General features: G+C 40.2%; 1 protein-coding gene across 5 annotated transcripts in view; it reads left to right on the top strand.

Moving 5' to 3' along the window:
• Rsu1 (Ras suppressor protein 1) overlaps window positions 1–19,442 on the top strand; it is a 182,449-nt gene that overhangs the window by 30,345 nt on the left and 132,662 nt on the right. For 4 of the 5 annotated variants that reach the window (XM_048809054.1, XM_015483409.2, XM_015483408.2 and 1 more), the window contains 4 exons: window positions 8,119–8,239; window positions 13,339–13,457; window positions 15,104–15,186; window positions 15,458–15,572. In XM_048809054.1, the coding sequence (XP_048665011.1) occupies window positions 8,119–8,239; window positions 13,339–13,457; window positions 15,104–15,186; window positions 15,458–15,572 (438 nt within the window). Of the gene's footprint in view, window positions 1–8,118; window positions 8,240–13,338; window positions 13,458–15,103; window positions 15,187–15,457; window positions 15,573–16,544; window positions 16,685–19,442 lie in introns of those variants that run through there. The other variant, XM_015483410.2, reaches the window with a different exon arrangement.

The raw sequence follows: 19,442 nt of genomic DNA on the forward strand, positions 1-19,442 counted from the left end.
CAATACATACATCACATAAAAGTTCTAAGTATGCCCTTTTTTCTAACATCTGATGCTTGCTTTTCTCCATTGAGTGTAGTTCTTTTTTTTTTTTTTTGTGGTCTTCTTTTCTCTCTTGCTCCTCTTGGTGTCTGGGGACATCTTAGGCATTTTTTTTTTTTTTTTTTTGGCAGATTCTCTGTCTCTTTCTTACCCTTTACCAGATGTCACTTCCTCCCTAGGCCTGAGAATGCCATTTTCTTTCCCCTCCATTTGCCTTCTCCCACCCAGCTCCCAATTTACAGCTGTCTGTTGGGCGTATGACCCTGCAGACCATACATGCTGGGGGTACACACCCTGGCAGGACTGGAGTGCAAGTTAGACTGTGTGTTCCTGCAAGAAGTCAGGCTTTGCAGGTGCACCTGAAGATTGCACAGACGGTTCTGTGTCTGTTCTGCCTGGAAGGTTAATATAAGATGCCAACATTAGTTTTTGCATCCTCAGAGGAGAGGAAACACATGTTTGCCAGCTTCTTGGGTGATTTGTTTGGTTATGCATATATACTCTTAAAGCTCAGGGATATATATTTTTGCATGTTTGGCTTTATATTCTAAAATCTACCTTATTGCTTGTTTGTACCTTTCACCCCTAATTTTTATATAATTGATTATTCTCATTGCTGCTCCTGAAAGAGTGCTTTTTTTTTTTTTTGTGGTGATTAAGTCAGGGATATTTTTGGTTATTTAAAATTACTTAAGCTGCAGAATCCTAAGGAGGATAATCCATGGAAGGATACAATAAGTATATACTTTGGGATGTGGGTGCTCAGCACAAGCTTGTTGGTTAACCAAAAGGAGTATTACCATCATTATTCCTAAATCTAATAATATTTGGGGGGATGTTGGCTTTTATTGAGGTGGATGCTTAGATATTTTGCCATTTTATTTTTACCTTGAGGAACATGTAGAACCTTCTAAATGAGAATTTGCTCCAGTGTTTCATAAACTTTATGTTTTTAAATAACCTATAACTACTGTAATTCACTGCTTTAATAGCTGCTTGGGGGCCAATCCCATAAAATTCGTGAAGCCAGTTATCATTAGTATACTTTTGAACTTCAAATTCTTATGGTAATATATAATTAGTTCATTATCCACCTTGTGGTTTTGGCCAGAAAACAAAGGTAATTAATCACTATAAGTACGAATGACCTTTTTTTTGTATATAAAATTCTGAAGAGCATAATTATTTGTATGCAAGAATAAAGATCCTTCTTTACATGAAATCATTAAAATGGCATTGAGGGCTATGATTCCCAGTTTGCTGAAAGAATTGATGTGTATATAATTAGTCTAGACATTACCTCTGTGGTGTGAATAGACTGATGTTTTCCACTTGCTGTAGCTAAGGATTAAAAGGACTGTGCTATTTCTTTGACCAGGAATGCCCCAAATCCTATTTCATTACAGTTTCTGTTAATTTGGTTTCTTCTCACTTTTCCTGGTTCAGGCCAAAGAGGACAGTTGTCATACAATATATTGTATGACAATTGTATTCATCACATATTAAGGCAAAGAAACATTTGGTTTCTTTGTTTTCTTTTTAGTGATTGTTTTCTTCCATACTGACTGTGTAATAAGTAATCTCACTCATTTTCCTGTAGTCTCATGTTTTTTTGGGGGTGGGGGATGGGGGAGGGTACCAGGGCACTCAAACACTTGAGCCACATCCCCAGCCCTATTTTGTATTTTATTTAGAGACAGAGTCTCACTGAGTTACTTAGCACCTCGCCCTTGCTGATGCTGGCTTTGAACTTGTGATCCTCTTGTCTCAGCCTCCCAAGCTGCTTGAGATTACATCTCATGTTTTTAATAATATTTCTAGTTATGGTAGTACAACCTAAGCTAACTTAGTATCCTTTACCATTCTTTATGTTTTTCTTTTAAAAAGAAAAACTAGTAGGAGCATGCAGTGATGTAAAAATTCCACCAAACATTTTCATTTGTTATGGTAGCAGACAGAAGTATCTTGTTTTTTGTCAGGTGTACTGGCACACACTTGTAATCCCAGGGACTCAGGAGGCTGAGGCAGGAGGATCTCAACTTTGAGGTCAGCCTGGGCCACTTACTGAGGCCCTCAGCAACTTGGCAAGGCCCTGCCTCAAAATAAAAATATAAAAAGGGCTTGGGGTGTAGTTTGGTGGTAAAGCTTCACTGGGTTCAATCCTAGTACCAAAAACAAAACAAAATAACAAATCTCTTTTTTAATGTAAATATGTCAGATTTTTAGAATCAGGCCTGTTAGCTCTATTTCACTATGATATTATTGGAGCCTGATGGCTTAAGTTATTGAGGTGGATGCTTAGATATTTTGCCAATTTATTTTAACCTTGAGGTGTAGGTGGTGACACTTTTGCATCTCTGTAAATGGGTAAAGGATGGGTGTTGCACTCACTGCAACCCTGGGCATGTACACCACAATGCCACCTCCTGCCTTAGCCCTCTCCTTGGACAGTTGGCTCCCATGAAGCACCTGCTCTAGCTCCCCCTTGTCTTACCCCTGTGATAATTTGCAACCCATTATTGGCTTCTGGTAATGGATGCAAAGGCTGGATCTTGAATCCACTTTTTTCAAAGAAACATACAGCCAGGTCCCCTGGCTTTCATACCCTAAACTAGCTCTTGCCCGGAAATTGCCAGAGCTCAAAACAGCTTTTGGTGTTTCTGCAAAAAATAATTGGGCATAGCATAACTGTCACCACCTAGAAGTTGGGTGGAGGTGGTAGAGTGAGGTCACCTCCGGATTTCATGCTTGGGCTGGTGATGGAAACCCACATGTGTTCTGAGGAGCTTCTGGTTCCTGGCAGCGTGGGCGTTAACATGGTGCATAGTCTATTGCTGCCCTTCTGTAGCTGAAGAGGACCCGGCTGTTGGTGCTAACCATATGGCTCTAAAGACCAATGCATGATCCCCCTGACCGTTCTGTGGGCTGCACCCGGTGGATCTCCCTTCCTTATGTTTTGCATGGCGCCTGCTGTTCCCAGAGCCTGTCACTCTTCACAGTTTTGTTTCTTTGCCTCGGGGGCCAAGATGCTTTTGCTCAAAAAGCCCCTGATGGGTTGCACCCAAGTCTGCCAGTGCTGTCACTTCCCCGCCCTCCACTGGCATTCTTCTGTTAGGCCTCAATGTTTTCGAAGCCAAAGTATAACAAGTGACAACTCTCCATGTGACCACACTTGGTCATGATGAATTTGCTGCTTGATTCACTGAACTAGGGAATATAGGGCGTTTCTTCCCTTGAAGGTTGTGCATCTTCCTGATAACTGATGTCTCCATGAAAATATGCATTGGATCAGCACATTGGCTAGAACGGTTTGAATGTAGCGCTCAGGTTGAGGGGATTGTCCACCTGGTGTATCTTGCTTTGTTCATTTTTTAAGTCAATCTGTGGGTTCAGTAGGAATCTGAAGGTAGATAAGCTCAATTATGACACTCATCATCGATAATGTGTGGGATAAAGGAAATAGGCATTGCATTAATGATCTTGACCTTGCTAATGAATTAGAAGTTCTCTGGACCAAAATATGGTTTCCAGACCAGCAGCATCAACTTCACTAGGAACATGTGGGAAATGCAGGTTCTCAGGTCTCACCCCAGCCCTACTGAATCAGGAGCTCTAGGTGCCCCTGTCCAGGTTTTCATGAGCCCTCTGGTTTATTCTGATATGCTTCATAGTTTGAGATCCATTGCTGTAGATCAGCACTGCCAATGGAACATTCTGCAATGTGGAAAAGTCCAACCTGGGAGCAAATAGCCACAGACTCTTCGAGTATGGCTAGTATGACCCAATGATGGAACTATTTATCTAATTATGATTAATCTAGGTTCAAATGGCTACATAACTAGTCAGTGCCCACTGGATAGTCTAGCTCTGGAGCATATCCTATTTGCTATTTTATGGGTAAACTCCCCAAATGCTATAAAAATACATTATTGGTTGCAGAATTGTTAATTTTATGAGAAAAAAAAAGTCCTCCTAGAGCGAAACTCCTGCTGCTGTGTCAGTAGTTTATTTTGATTGTTCTGGTTCTTTTTTGGGGAGGGCCGTTCACTAGAGGCTAGCTAGTTAGGAAGCCTGTTCTTAAGAGTAACACTGATGGTGTAAAACGTACTTCAAGTGTGCGTCACCTGGTAAATAAGTATAACTGCTGAGAGTGGGCACAGGTCCTTCTAGTAGGAGTAAAACTGTAAGGAACAGAGCTGTGTGCAAAGTGAGGTGGAGAAAGGGAAGCATGTTGTGAACTTTCCTGCCTGAGGGAACTTTTAAAGGAGCTGTTAATGAGTCCTTCACATACTTTGAACTTCTTGTGGAATCATCCAGAAACTTTGGGTGTGTGTATGTTTGTGCATGCACATGCTACATTGCTGAGTCTGGGCTAGCCTGTGAGATAGATGAAACTCTAGAATAATGTTCAGGTTCTTTGACTTGGGAGAACTTGAAGGAAAAAGGGTTATGCTGAGCTTGTTAGTCTGAACCATTACAAACCCTGGAAAATAACTTTGAAACCAGGCTTTGGGCATGCTATTAGGCTGACATGGCTACAACCTTGTTGCCTTTTCTAGAACACCAGGAGAAGCCCTGGGCTGAGTCCGCCAGAGGTTGTTGGTCCTGTGATTGGAGCAGAGTTGACATTTAGAAACCAGGGAACACCTAAGAATGGTTAGAACCTTTCTTCCACATCTAACAACTGAAGTCTAAAAATTAAAGGAATCATCACTGGTGAAACAGAAAATGATACTGAATTCTTTGTTGGAAGGAAAGTTCTACATGACTGAACTTCCTAATTGGGGGTCCATTGTTGCATTGTTTAAATCCATTATCATAGATTTTCATAATTCATATCTCTTCTTAGAATCACAGAGTCTTAAAACCAGCTGGAAGACAATTTAGAAATGGCTATAATCCAGCTTTCTCATTTTATCTTTGAGGAAATGGAGGCTCAGAGAGGTTGTGTGTTGAGTAAGACACATACAGCATGTCCAGGGCTGAGTTGGAAGGGGCCTGTGTCAGCCCTCCAAGGACCAGGCCAGGGCACACCCAGTGGGTCAGACAATGCACTGCTCATCTGTCCCTTCTGTGTGCTCAGCCCCATGTTGTCTCTAGATTGTGTGGGTATAGCTGGTCTGGAAAAGGAATGGCTTGGGAGCATAATAAGAAATACATTGATGCTCATTGTCTAGCTATATTTTTAAATGCTGCTTTTTGAGAATGTGTCATGTAAATATCTTGAAAAATTCAGTAGAGGATTTTGACTGGTGAAACATTACATCCACCTTCTCAAAATAGTTAAAATTATTTGTGCTGTGTAAGTGTATGAATTAGTCATTGCACAATTTCTATCCACTTTTTTATTTTTCAGGGATAATTTTGTTAGGATTTGCTTGTTTCCCAAGCACTAAGCCTGTTTCAGTTTTGACCTTGATATCCCTTCTTTTGTTAGTTACTTTCTTTAAATAACATAGCTAACTTTATCCCCAGAACATTGTAATGCTAGATGCAAAGAGTATGGCACTGAGCTCATAATGAGCCCTCTCTGTTGGCTGGAAGAATGAATGGAATCCCACCCAGACAGGTCTGAGTGTTAACTTTCTTTTGATTTTTACTATGGCTGAGGGAAAACATTCTGTAGGTTAGAAAGAATATTGGCCATGTGATTCCCCCCCCCCACCCCCTTAAGCTTGGATGGAATCTTTAAAAATTCACATGCACACCAAAAGGCTGGGAGAGGTTTGGTAAATTGAATGTGGGCTTATTGTTTGTGTCCACAAAACAAAGTCCTAAATCACATTTAGCATAATTTGTGGTTTTAAATTGGACTGATTTAGCAAGGAGAGTGAAATAATCTCTCATCCTGTCAAAAAGGCGATACCTTTAGACCAGCATTTAATTGCATTGACAGAGTAACTTTGGGGAGGCGGCAGTAATTCTAGCCACATTATTCTTGGTTTGTGGCTAAATTGAGATCATCATTTTCTCCTGGTTTCACTAACTTTCTTTATTGCTCTTCAAGCTAATCAGATGAGTGTAGTGAGAGTAGGCTTAGTGGTAGCTGGAGGCTGAACCAGGGGAAAGCTGGGTAAGTGCAACTCACTTATGGTCAAGCAGGGAACAGGGGAAGATGACGCCCAGCGACCCAGCGGGCAAAACCAGATGACTTTCTCGGTGATTATTTACAATAAAGTGAGCACCTAAAATCTTACCTGTATTGTCCACATTGTACAGGTAAGATTCATGTATTGGTGTCCAAGAGTAATTTTGGAGGTGACTCGCAGCTGCCCAGATTATTCTATGAAAATCTGTGTTTATTTCCAGCCACTTCTGGAATCATTGTAAGGCCCAGTCACTGGATTACTGCCCCCTGCTGGTGGGTCTTAGTCCAGAATGATCTGTAGTCTTCATTTCCTCCTTGGAACGAAAACATTTACCAAGTCTCACCACTAAAAGAAGTCAGGTCATTGATGCCTTAGGTATTTCTTAACACTGAAAAATGATTCCTCAGAACTGATGAGAGTGTAGTGTGCCTGTTCTCTTTACCTTTTCTTCTGGGAGTATCAGCTGGTGTTCTTGGAACTGCTATCCCCTTAAATATTTCAGATGCGTGTTTGGATTTTTACACCCTCCTTGGTAGTGGTTCTAAGCATAACTGCCCTGGGTTCTGAGTTTAGGTATGACCAGCCGGCAGGCAGGTTGGCTTTCCCGGGAGGGACTTGTGGGAAGGAACCACACTCACACGAGACATGACCCACTTCCTTGTGCTGGACTTAGGCTTGTGTCAACAATTCCACTTACCTAAGTAGTCTTGGTATTAGAGTTCACATGAACCATGGGCAAGCTCAGGGCACGTACAAAATGTTTGTAGAAAAACTGAATAGCAAATGGATAGGAAAATGACAATTTATTGAAAGACTCTCTGCTGTCAAATTAAGATTTGGACAGTTGTCTGTCAGTGTCCTTGGGGACCTGGCTCCAGAAGCCCCTTGAATAACAAAATCTAAGAATAGTCAAGTCCCTTATATAAAATAACAGTATTTATTTATAACCTACACACATATACTTTAAGTCCTTTCTAGGTGACATAATATCTAATATGATGTAAATACTATATAAATAGTTATAATACTGCATTATTTGTGGAATAATGACCAGGAAAAAAAGTCTCTGTATATTCGGTACAGATGCATTTTTTCCCCAATATTTTTGATCCACGGTTGGTTGAATTCATGGATGAGGCGTATATTGATGCTGAGGCTGCCTGAACTTTGGAGGTAACGATGCCTTTGGCTTTTACATTGGTTGTTTGCAGGTCTAGAATATCAGGAATGAGGGACCCTTTTGGATCCCTGGTGGTTTATTTTTCCTTTGATCTGCATACTTCTATTCATAGCATGCTACTGAGTTGGCTTTTTGTATTTCTGTATAATAACATTGTATTGATCAGTTTCTAATCTGATGTGACCCGTGTGTGTGTGTGTGTATTGATCAAAGCATATTACTCCAGAGGCCAAAAGTCAGAAACCATGTAGTCTGAATATTTGATCAGTTAAGGGTGAAGCTGGAATTGTGATTTAGTACAACGTTAAAGACAACAGCTCTTCAGATACTGGTTTGTTTAAAAAGGCTTGAATGCATCATCACTCAGGAAGGGACTTGGGGGTTTGCCATCTTTCTTCTGGTGGAGATGCATAGGAACAGAAAGGAAGAAAACGATTGTGCTTACTCGACATAGGACGATTGGACGTATATATACTTAGTAATATTCACTTTAGGCTGCCTGTGGCACAGAAATTCTTTTTTGTCCTTTCTTGTTCCCTGCTCTCCTCTTCACTGTCCATCTGATTTGAATGATGCCAAGAATTTTTTTTATCTAATTGTACAGGGAGGAAACACACCCACTTCTGCTCTGTGGTGAGTTAGTTCCTAAGAAAACCCTACACAAAACCTATAAGACCTGTGTGTGAGTTGGAGGGTCACGTTGGAGTTTCATTTCTCCTTCCTTTGAAAGAAAAGTGGAATGTGTTGCTGGCATTCCTGGCTAGGAGGGAGGTTCCTGGATTCTCACTCTACACTTTGTTTTCATAGCTGTGCCACCAAACATAGCCGAACTGAAGAACTTGGAAGTGCTTAACTTTTTTAATAACCAGATTGAGGAGCTGCCCACACAGATCAGCAGCCTTCAGAAACTCAAACACCTGAACCTTGGGTGAGTACTGGAGGGTGGGAGAGGAAAGGAAGGTGAGGGAGGAAGTGGAAGGGAAGCCCAGCGTGGGGGCGGGGGGGGGCTGCCATTTATAGTATTGCACAGAAGTGGATTTCTAATTTCTTTTTATGTTTTAGGTTTTCAAAAAAGTTTTATTGTTTTAATATATCCTTTCAATGGCCTGCATTAGTGCAGATCTACTTGAGAGCTAATTGAGAAGCTAATTGTTGGCACAATAAGGGAGTTTTTTTACTGTATTTTGTTTCCAATAAAATTTTATTTCAGTTGTGTTGACCAGGAAGGGACTTATTTGGCTAACATTAACTGCCCAGACAAGTCATAATATAGCTGCTCCCCTGCCCACCCTGTACTAAGTAGAAATAGCTTACAAAGTACCTTCTTACCAATTTGAAGTTGGACATTTGTCCATTCCCTAAAGCCACCTCATTAACTCTTGAAATTCTTCTGTGTCCTTAGGTTAGTCTTCCTTTATCAGGGGGATGGGTAGCTGAGTTTGCAGAACCAAGTAACAGTGAATAATAATAATACCTAGTATTCCTACCTTGCTTTGCAGTTTTCAGAGTCCTCCCTCCAGCATTTGACCCCTCAATATTTGTGGGGTGGGGAGGACAGACTTTAATGCTTTTATTTCACAGAGAGGAAGCCAAGCCCTTCCCAAGGGGTTAAGTGACTTGTTCTTGATAACCCGAGGTCAGTGGCTGAGCTGGGGAGAGTTTCATTGGTTTGGGTCCATGCGTTCTCCGTAGATGCCAACCAGAACTTCAACTTCTGAATTCTATCTCCACCATCATAGGTATTAGATGAAACTGCCCACTGATGCTTTATTTTTTGTGCGAAGTAATATATTCATTAAATTGTATCCACTAAATGCTCCAGTTAAGCTAACGATTTACGTGGAGTGGCAATAGAAGCTGACCAGGTATTTATTAATTAAATAGGAAACAATTATGGAAAAAAAAAGTCTCATTCATGAAATGAGTATTAGTTCATTCTTTCCTCTGGGGGTGTAGGTAGACAGTGTTATTTTGATGTTCACTCTGGCTGAGACACAGTCTTTCTAAGAGCATTCTTTTCCAAATGTATGAAAGGAAATGGAGTTTAAAGGAGAGCGAGACCTTGCTTTATTTATTTTTTTTAATATTTATTTTTTAGTTGTAGTTGGACACAACACCTTTATTTTATTTATTTTTATGTGGTGCTGAGGATTGAACCCAGAGCCTTGCACGTGCTAGGTGAGCGCTCTACCACTGAGCCACAACCCCATCCCCTTATTTATTTATTTTTGAATGGGTTGTATTTTTTATTTGTTTGTTTATTTTAAAATTTTTCTTAGTTGTTGATGGACTTTTATTTTATTCACTTATTTATATGTAGTTCTGAGAATCTAACCCAGTACCTCACACATGTGAGGCAAGCGTTCTACCACTGAGCCAAAGCCGCAACCCCATATTTTTGTTTTTTCCATATTTTATTGGTACATTATAGTTGTACATAAGGTGGAATTTGTTGTTACATATTCAGATGTTGTTACATATTCAGATGTTGTTACATATGCACACAGTATGAATTTGGCCCCTGTCATTCCCCAGAATTTCCCATTTCCCTACCCCTAATCCCTTTCCCCTCCGCTATTGATCTCCCTTTGATATTCATTAGATGCCTTAACATATCTTTATTTTTCTTTTTCCTCTGTAGCTTCCACATATGAGAGAAAACACAGTACCCTTAACCCTTCTGAGTTTGGCTAATTTTGCTTAATCTAATGGTCTCATGTTCCATTTATTTTCCTGCAAATAACATGATTTCATTTTTCTTTATGGCTGAATAATCTCCAGTTTGTATATATCCCACATTTTCTTTATCCATTCATCCATTGGAGAACACCTAGGCTGATTCCATGGTTTATGTATTATGAGTTGTGCTGCTATAAACGTGGGTATGATGTATTACTATAGTATGATGACTTTAACTCTTCAGGACAAATAGTGAGGAGTGGTTTGTGTGGGTCACATGGTGGTCCCATTCCTAGTCTTTTGAGTAGCTTCCATACTGGTTTCCACAGTAGCAACCTATTTTTCTTGCTGAAATCTGGAGATGGTATCCCATCAGGCAACGGAGAAAAGAGAGGCTCCTACATTTTAAATCTTGTTTTTGAAGATTATTAGGTCCTAATGTATAATTTGTATGTAAGTAAGAAGCTAAAATTAGACATGTATGTACATTCTTACTGTTAATTCATTCATTTATTAAGGTAGTTCTGTATATCTCCATCATTATGTATCTGGTGAGCAGGACATAGTAGTTATTATTGTTACTATAACTTTTTTCTTTTTTCATATATTTCTTGTCATGTAAGTTCCTGTTCTATGTCAGGAGCTTTTGCTAGTCTTGGGGTTGCAATGTGAAAATCATGGTTTGCGTCTTAGGCATGAGAGCAGGGCCTGTGGGCAGTCAGCAGCAATGGTCCAGCAGGGTCACAGGTGTGCTGGGGCAAGTAGGGCCACAGAGGGAGCAGAGAGGAGCAGGCTGGCCTTCCTGTGGTCCTCAGAAGGGCTCACATAGGTGGGATTGGAGTTGAGGCTTGAGGCCCGAGAAGGAATTTATCAGAAAGCAGCAAGACATTTACTAGAAGCAGCAAGACATCTCGGGTTGATAAAGTGACATATTTAAAACTCAGAGCACTGTACCACATGTCCTACAAAGTCTTATTGCAAGTTTATTTGTGTTGCTGAGTGTCAAGTGTGCGACAAGGGATGATTGGTGAGAGGCAAGGCTATAGACAATCATGAATGTGTCTCTGCTGCTCCTTTGTTTGGGGAGGATGGCACTGGGGATTCAACCCAGGGTACTTGACCTCTGAGCTACATCCCCTGACTTTTTTATTTTTATTTTGAGGCAGGGTCTCACTAAGTTGCCCAGGCTTGAACTTGGAATCATCCTGTCTCAGCATCCCAAGTAGGTGGGATTACAGGGTACACACCATGCCCTGCTCTGCTGCTCATTTAATGAGTTTATTGAACTCCCAGCCAGGTATCAGTTATTTTTCTCAGTACTACTTACCAGCCCATACAGAGCTCATGTTACAGTTTAGGAACCTAACTATAAACAAATAGACGTCAATCGTGGCAGGGAGTCAAAAGTGCCATTGAAGGGAGCTTTGATTTTTATCCTGCTGAACATTGAGAAGTTTGCGCAGCAGATTAGTGGATATGAGAAGAGGTCAGATTTTTGTATGAAAGATCAGTGTGGAGGATGATTGGCAGGGGCTGGAATGCAGATCGGGAGGCCATTGAGAACACCAGTTTGGTATTCCTGGGGAACTAGGGTGGTGATGGTGGAGGCAGGAGAAGGATTTCGTGGGAAAAACATGAGGAAAACTGAAGACAGTAACAGAGGGGATGGGGGGATACCCAGAGCTGTGTTGGGCAGCTAAAATAGAAATATAAATGGAGATAAGTTTGGGAAGATAATGAGCTTGGGTTTTATTCAGTTGGATTTGAGGTTCCGTAGGACAGAGTGGTAAACTTTTGTTTTTCATTATGTACGTCTTAGTTTTACTTGTTCTCTTTGGAGTTTGCTTTTTTGGCTCTTGGTGTTTTATCAATTGTACAAACCTTTCTGTATTTAATTGCATAGTTGCATAGATGGGGTCCTAAAATTTACCATCTTAACCATTTAGCAGTATATGGTCGAGTGAGTGGTAAATATTTTCACATTGTTGTGCAACCAATCTCTAGAAGTTTCTGGTTTTGCAGGCCTGAAACTCTATACCCATTAAACAACTCCTTCCCTCCTCTCCCAGCCCCTGGCAGAAAACACTCTAATGGCAGATGGTTTTCAATCTTAGTAATTGTACATCAGAAAATTGATATCCTCCTCCCATTAAAAAGAATAAATGAAGTAGCCAGGTGTAGTGGCACATGCCTATAATCTCAGTGACCCAGGATGCTAAGGCAGGAGGAGTGCAGGTTCAAGGCCAGCCTCAGCAACTTAGCAAGGCCATATCTCAATACAAAAAGTAAAAAGAGCTGCGGATGTAGCTTAGTAGTAAAGCATCGTTGGGTTCAGTCCCTGATACCAAACCAAACAAAAACCAGACACACACACACACACACACACACACACACGAATAAATGAAATAAAAAGTCCAAAATTGTGAAGTATTATTGATACATTTGTAGAGAAGTTTTTCTCTAGGTGACAGATATTTTGTGATAGTTTGTTTCTACATAAAACCGTAATTGAAATTGACCATTGGAGAATATGAGTACAAGAAATTTTCAAATGTGTCACAAAAATATATATTCTCTGATAAAAATTATTATACCATGTGAGTGACAAAAATTATTATACCATGTGAGATAAATATATTGCATGATCTCACTTATGTGTAGGATGTAGAAACCCAAATTCTCCAGGTGCATTGATACATGCCTGTAATCCCAGCTGCTCCAGACACTGGGACAGAGGTCACAAATTCAAGACCAACCTCAGCAATTTAGCTGGACCCTTTCCCAAAATAAAGGGGACTAGGGATGTAGCTCAGTGGTAGCACCCCTGGGTTTAATCCCCAGTGGGGAAAAAAAAAAAGAAGAAGAAGAAAAAATGTTAAACTCAGAATACAATGGGGGCTACCAGAGTCCCAGTGGAAGGGGGAGTGGGGAGATGTTAGTCAAAGCACATAAAATTTCAGTCAGACGGGGAGTGAATATTGTGCATCATGGTGATGGATGGCTTATTTGAAAGTTGCTGAGAGTAGTGTATGTGTTTGTATGAGTGTGTTTACGTACTCATACATGCTCAAACTATATCTAAGAGGTAATACGTATGGGCGATAGCTTGATTTAGCTGTTTGACTTTGTACCCATTGCCCCATGCTGCTCAGCATTAGTATGTGCAATTCTTACTTGTCAGTTAAAGAAATTTAATAATAAAAATTTGAAAAGTAACGTAAAATGCCCCTAGAATCTTGGCATCCCTTGTAGACCCTCAGCCTGTCCAACCAGGTTTAGTGTGAATATGCAGTATTGCGTGTAAACATCTTTTGCATGTGATGACAGGTTTTTCTCCCCCAATGACAGGATGAACAGGCTGAACACTCTGCCTCGAGGATTTGGCTCTCTTCCAGCTCTCGAGGTCCTGGACCTGACTTACAACAACTTGAGTGAAAATTCTCTTCCTGGAAATTTCTTTTACCTTAGTAAGAAACTTTTTATTCTATAAATCTTTTTAACATGGTACTTTGCATTCTAAGAGTGAAATTTATTTGCCAGGGCTCAAACTCTTAAGAGAAATTATGAGACATATATATTTTTTTCTTTACAGACTCCTTTTGAATATTCCTTCATAGCTCAGCAGTATGTATATTTGATATATAGTTATCTGACACCTCTGGGCAGGAGTGGACTTAGTAACGTCATATTAACTTTCTGAGAGAGATTTTTGTACTAAATGAGATCAAGTCTCACATTTGGCTAAGAAATTTGACTTTCTTTTTTAAGAATATGCCAGAAAAAAAAAAAGGACTCCCATGTTGCTATTAATTCTTTGTAGGATATTTGCTTAAAGATATTCCAGACAATTATTTATGAAAATACCATTAATAAACTGTTAACAGAATTTTAAAATTTTCTAGCCAGGATTCTGGTTTTAAGCCTTATAAAAAATACTTTACTGGTGTTGTCAGTTTTTCCAGTACGCAAACATGAAGCAATTGTTGGTAATAGATGAATATACTTTATCTTTTTATATACAAACAAACTTCTTGTTGCAGGTACTCCTTAAAGTTAGGAAAAACTTAATTTTCTAGGAACTCATGAAATATTTAGGAAAAGATTGCCTCCTTTAAATGAATATTCTACTTCTCCAAATAGCTACATCTCAGGCTTGCAGAAAATCTGAATTTTCCAAGGTAGCCTCTAGAATTTCAGTTTTTATATTGTGTACACTGTTTTTCCCAGACTTTCCCAAGCACATGAAACCAATTTGAAAATATTTTCTTTCTTTGGCCAAGTTTATATTGTCTGTGTTACATATATTAACGTATAGTTCTGCCAAATTTTAAAAGAGAATACCTGTAAATACATTTTTTTAAAAGCATACATCTAATTATAACTCCCCATTTTTATTGTGGACAATTGATGCTTTAGAATTTCAGACTTCAGTGCTTTGGGGTCAAAGCATCACTTTGTAATTGTGAACAAAGTGCCTCCTGGTAATTCTCCTGAGGTTGGGCTTCACTCTTGCTCCATGACGTCATTTCAGCCCTTTTGTCTTCATATTTTTGTCATTAAGGCTATAGGAGCAAGGATCAGCAGTTAGTCTGACAGTGGAAGCCATGAGCCTTGGTTATGACTCCCATCACCAAAAGCCTTCATTTCCTTATTTATTTTGAGCATCTCTCTGTTTACATAAGAAAACTCTATTGTGACACAGTTTACATGAAAGAGCCCTTTTGCTCTAGGTGTTCATGTAAGTGACACAGTGGTTCTCTTTGTCTCATTTTGGATGCAAATGGAGTGATAAACTTGAATCAGAAGTAATAGAGAAAAATAGCTATCTTTCCCGAAAATGCATTGAAACTCTGTGCCAAAAACTGCGAGTGGTGCCCACAGTTGTTAATTGTGTCAGTCCTCTTGGATATAGATGTTTTCCTGGACACACCAGCTACACAATCAGCCAGTAAATCTGAGTTTGACCTGCTTGTTATTATAGTAAGCCCTAGGTATGTCACAGGCTTTTCACCAAGCCAGGGTTATTAATCAAAGCTGACTCCCTTGTATTGATCAGACCTCAAATGGTTGGGTTCCATGCCACCCTGTTTATATATTGCTGTTTAATTTGCAGCCACCCTGCGTGCACTCTATCTAAGTGACAACGATTTTGAAATCCTGCCGCCAGATATTGGGAAGCTCACAAAGTTGCAGATAGTAAGTAATTTATCTAAATTCTTAGAAAATCAATTCACTTCTGCAGCCCTTGTAGGAGTAGAATCAAGTCAATTTGAGCAGGAGTGAGGTTTGTTTTGCAGGAATGAGCCACGACTCCTGCTACTGTTTCTTGTTTAGCCACAGACACTTGTAAATAAATTGAAGGGATTGAGCCTGAGAAGGAGAGAGGGCATGGAATAGGACAAGAGTTTCAGTCGAGTACCTCGTTGTGAGAAATTGTTTTGACAACTCCTTGTTTTCTTGTATTTAGCTCAGCCTTAGGGATAACGACCTGATCTCACTGCCTAAGGAAATCGGGGAGCTAACGCAGCTTAAGGAGCTCCACATTCAGGGGAACCGATTGACCGTTCTGCCCCCAGAACTAGGTAAGACTGCTGATGGATGGTCTGGGTCTTGGGTTACATTAATAATAATTATCCAAATGCAGCAATTCCAAACGACTGCTCTCCTCCTCTTGGCAAACTCTACTCCCAGGCACCCGATTCTCATCATCTCAGGGCCATTTGTCATTGACCAGAGTCAGCCATTGAGGGTTTGACCTGCTCAGCTGCTGTGTTCTACACCTGGAGTGTCCAGCATCTCAGAAACTGCTGATGGATGCTGATCCAGCTCAGCAGAACCTGTGTGGTGTCATGGGAAGAGCTGGGGTGTAGTAATGGTCTTATTTATAGCGCTTCATTTCCTAGCTGGGTATGCCTTCTAGGTTCTGATTGGGTTATTAATGACTTACCAAAGTATCACTCTTACTTTTCTTTAATCCTCTATTTTTTTTTCCTTGCCCCTAAAAACTTACCACATAAAAAGTATTAGTTCTATTCCATGGAAAATGCCTTTTCCAGTCATGAATTTGGTTCTGTCCCGATTCCGTCTCCAGTGAGAATTGTTAAATGGGGTCTGTAAGAATTCTTTGGTTCTATTCCTGGCTGCTGAGTCTCAGTCCCCCTCCTGGTCTTCCTAGTAGCCCAGGGTGAATGTTGGCTGTCCTCACATGCAGACCTCCCAATCAGCAGTTGGGTTACTGAGGTTGTGCTGTCCCCATCCCCCCAACCACAGATGTTAGCACTCCTGCAAAGAGTACATTCATCACATCTTTCCTCTCCTGAGTCTTTCTGTCATTTCTTCAGTCTTTTGAATCATATTTTCTCGAATTTTGACTATTTGCTTTTCCGCACTCAAATGCTGTAATTTTAAAAAAACTGCATTTAACTCATATTTCTTTGAGAAAACAGTTCTTTATATTGGTGTGGTGGTTTTAAAGAGGGCAGCTATTATACACTGAAATGTAAGTACCAGGAGGACAGGGACATTTTCTTATCTGTTCCCTGCTATACCCCCAGTGCCTACACGTGCCAGGCTGGAGGGATACACTCGAGGAAAATTTACTAAATTTGTTAATGGAACAAGAACCTTGGAGCCAGGCACAGTGGCACACGCCTTCAATCCCAGCGGTTTGGGAAGCTGAGGCAGGAAGATCTCGAGTTCAAAGCCAGCCTTCAACAACTTAGCTAATGGCCCTAAGCAACTCAGTGAGACCTGTCTCTAAATAAAATGTAAAAATAGGGTTGGGGATATGGCTTAGAGGTTAAGAGCCCCTGGGTTCAATCTACAGTACTGAAAAAAATCACATCAATGTTTATAGCATAATTCACAATAGCTAAACTCTGGAATCAACCTAGTTGCCCTTCAGTAGATCAATGGATAAAAAAAAAATGTGGCATATATACACAATGAAATATTACTCAGCAATAAAAGAGAATAAAATCATGGCATTTGCAGGTAAATGGATGGAGTTAGAGAAGATGATGCTAAATGAAGTTAGCCAATCCCAAAAACCCAAATGCCAAATGTTTTCTCTGATATAAGGAGGCTGATTCATAGTGGGGTAGGGAGAGGGAGCATGGGAGGAATAGACGAACTCTAGATAGGGCAGAGGGGTTGGAGAGGAAGGGAGGGGGCATGGGGTTGGAAATGATGGTGGACATTATTAAATGTGATGAACATTATTATCCAAAGTACATGTATGAAGACACGAATTGGTGTGAATATACTTTGTATACAACCAGAGATATGAAAAATTGTGCTCTATATATGTAATAAGAATTGTAATGCATTCTGCTGTCATATATAAATAAAAAATAATTTAAAAAAAAAGAAATGAAAAAAACATAGAACCTTGGGTCCTTGGACAGCAAGGTGTTAGGAAGACTGTGAGCAGGCAAAGTGTGACCTCTGCCTGGAGCTGTGCTGTCCAGTACGGAAGCCTTTGGCCACATTTCAGATGCTCAGTGGCTGGTGGTGGCACTGTAGGTACATGCACATAGAGCACACTCCTGACAGAACGGAGTTCTGCTGGGAAGTACATAATTTCATGGAATGAACGCAAAGTTTGACCTCCACTTTGACCATCTCCTTCTATTCCATTATTGGGGTTTGACCAGAAAGATTTCTTTTATGATTTTAAGGACTGACGAGTAACTTAGCACTTTTTCTTTACTGAGTTACATGTCGTCAAGTCCTGCCTTGGAAGAGACAAAGTACAGGATCCAGAAAAGCTTTTTGGCAAAAAAAGAAACAAACAAAAAATGAAGGCAAAAAACTTCTTGTCAAAATAGAGATTTTGTGCAGTGATTGTTAACCGTAGATGCTAGCATTAACCATGTTTTGGAAGTTATTGCAGACTACCAATACTGTTTTCTCCCTAACCTACTGAATCTGAGCTTCATGTGTAGATGAATCCTTGTGTAATATGATAAAGGCCACTGATACTTGTCACATGTCTCCTTGGTTAATGTCCTTGGAAGAAATGGAAATATAAATGGGTATTTTCTTGCTCTTTTAGTTCGTTTTTCAAGTCATGAGGCCATGTAGGATATTTGATTAAACAATTATTTTACTAGATGGTAATTATTAGAAAAATTCCTAGTTGAACCAATGCATGCCTGCTCATTTATTTTTTTAATCTGAATCCTGTTACTTAGTTTATTTAAATTCTCTATGTCAATATTTCTATTAAATTCTTCAATACTAAATTATATTTTGTTTTTATTCAGAAGTACAATTGAAGGGAAAGTCTTTCAATGACGAGCTACACCTAGCAAAACTTGTTTGATGGAATTTTTTCTATGTGTTAAGAGATGCTTAGTTGGAAATATATGCTAACCCCCCTGGGAGTTTCTTACACATCTAAACTCAACATGCTCAAGATGAATACAACTAACTAACTTACTTAGTTACTTTCTTTCTTCCTCCCTTTCTTTCTATTGAACCCAGGACCTTTAACCACTGAGCTACATCCCTGCCCACCCCTTTTAAAAAATTTTTTTAAAGATAGGGTCTCACTATGGTACTCAGCACCTCACTAAGTTGCTGAGGCTGGCTATGAACTTGCGATCCTCCTGACTCAGCCTCCTGAGTGGCTGGGGTTACAGGCATGTGCCACCATGCCTGGCTATTTTTGAACAGTGATTATTTTCAGTCAAGAATGATGTAATAGTAATATAGTACTAGCTAGTATGTATGCAGGCCTCATGTGCCAGGGCATTAGGAGAAGTCATTTCCCTTCAATGTCTCTTATAGTTGTCATGAGAATAATAAGCCAACTTTTTAGAAGTGAGGACATGGAGGCTTCCAGAGGGTTGGTGACATGTCTGCAGGGATAGAACTGAATCACAGAGGTAAAACTTGGCCCTGACAGCCTGTGTTCCTGGCCACTGTGTTGGTCTCCTTCCCACCCATTAGCCAATAAGAAGATTCCTAGAAATTCAGTTTCTAATTTTAAACAAAAGACAACCCCTTCCCAGTCCTCCCAAGATGGTGGCAAGAGCATCCGTGAGGGCAGTTGCCTGATGACTTGGCTGGTATATGAGCAAGGCTAGAAGAGTACTTTGCAAAATGTGGCTGAGGTGGCTTCTGCAAAACGAAATGCTATTCTGTAGTTCCATTCCACGCCAGTTGCATTATCCCCGTGGTTCCTGCCTCCCAGTGAACATGTACCACGGAAGGAATATTTGAGTCCGTCTACCTTCTACCTCAGGTGACCATCTGGAAGCCGCTTCTGGTGAGGAGCAGTGCTGGGCACTGAACGTACTTAGAGCTTATTCCCCAGCTGCAGGTTTGCTTTGGGAGTATTTTAAAGTGTGGATGATGATTTCCCTCCTGCATGTTTATTTTGTACATGTCTGAATAAGCAAGGTAAATGCCCCTGAGGTTTCTGTGAAGTGTCCTTTCAGAATAAA

The sequence above is a fragment of the Marmota marmota genome, unplaced genomic scaffold (assembly GCF_001458135.2).
Source record: "Marmota marmota marmota unplaced genomic scaffold, marMar, whole genome shotgun sequence".
NCBI lineage: Eukaryota > Metazoa > Chordata > Mammalia > Rodentia > Sciuridae > Marmota > Marmota marmota.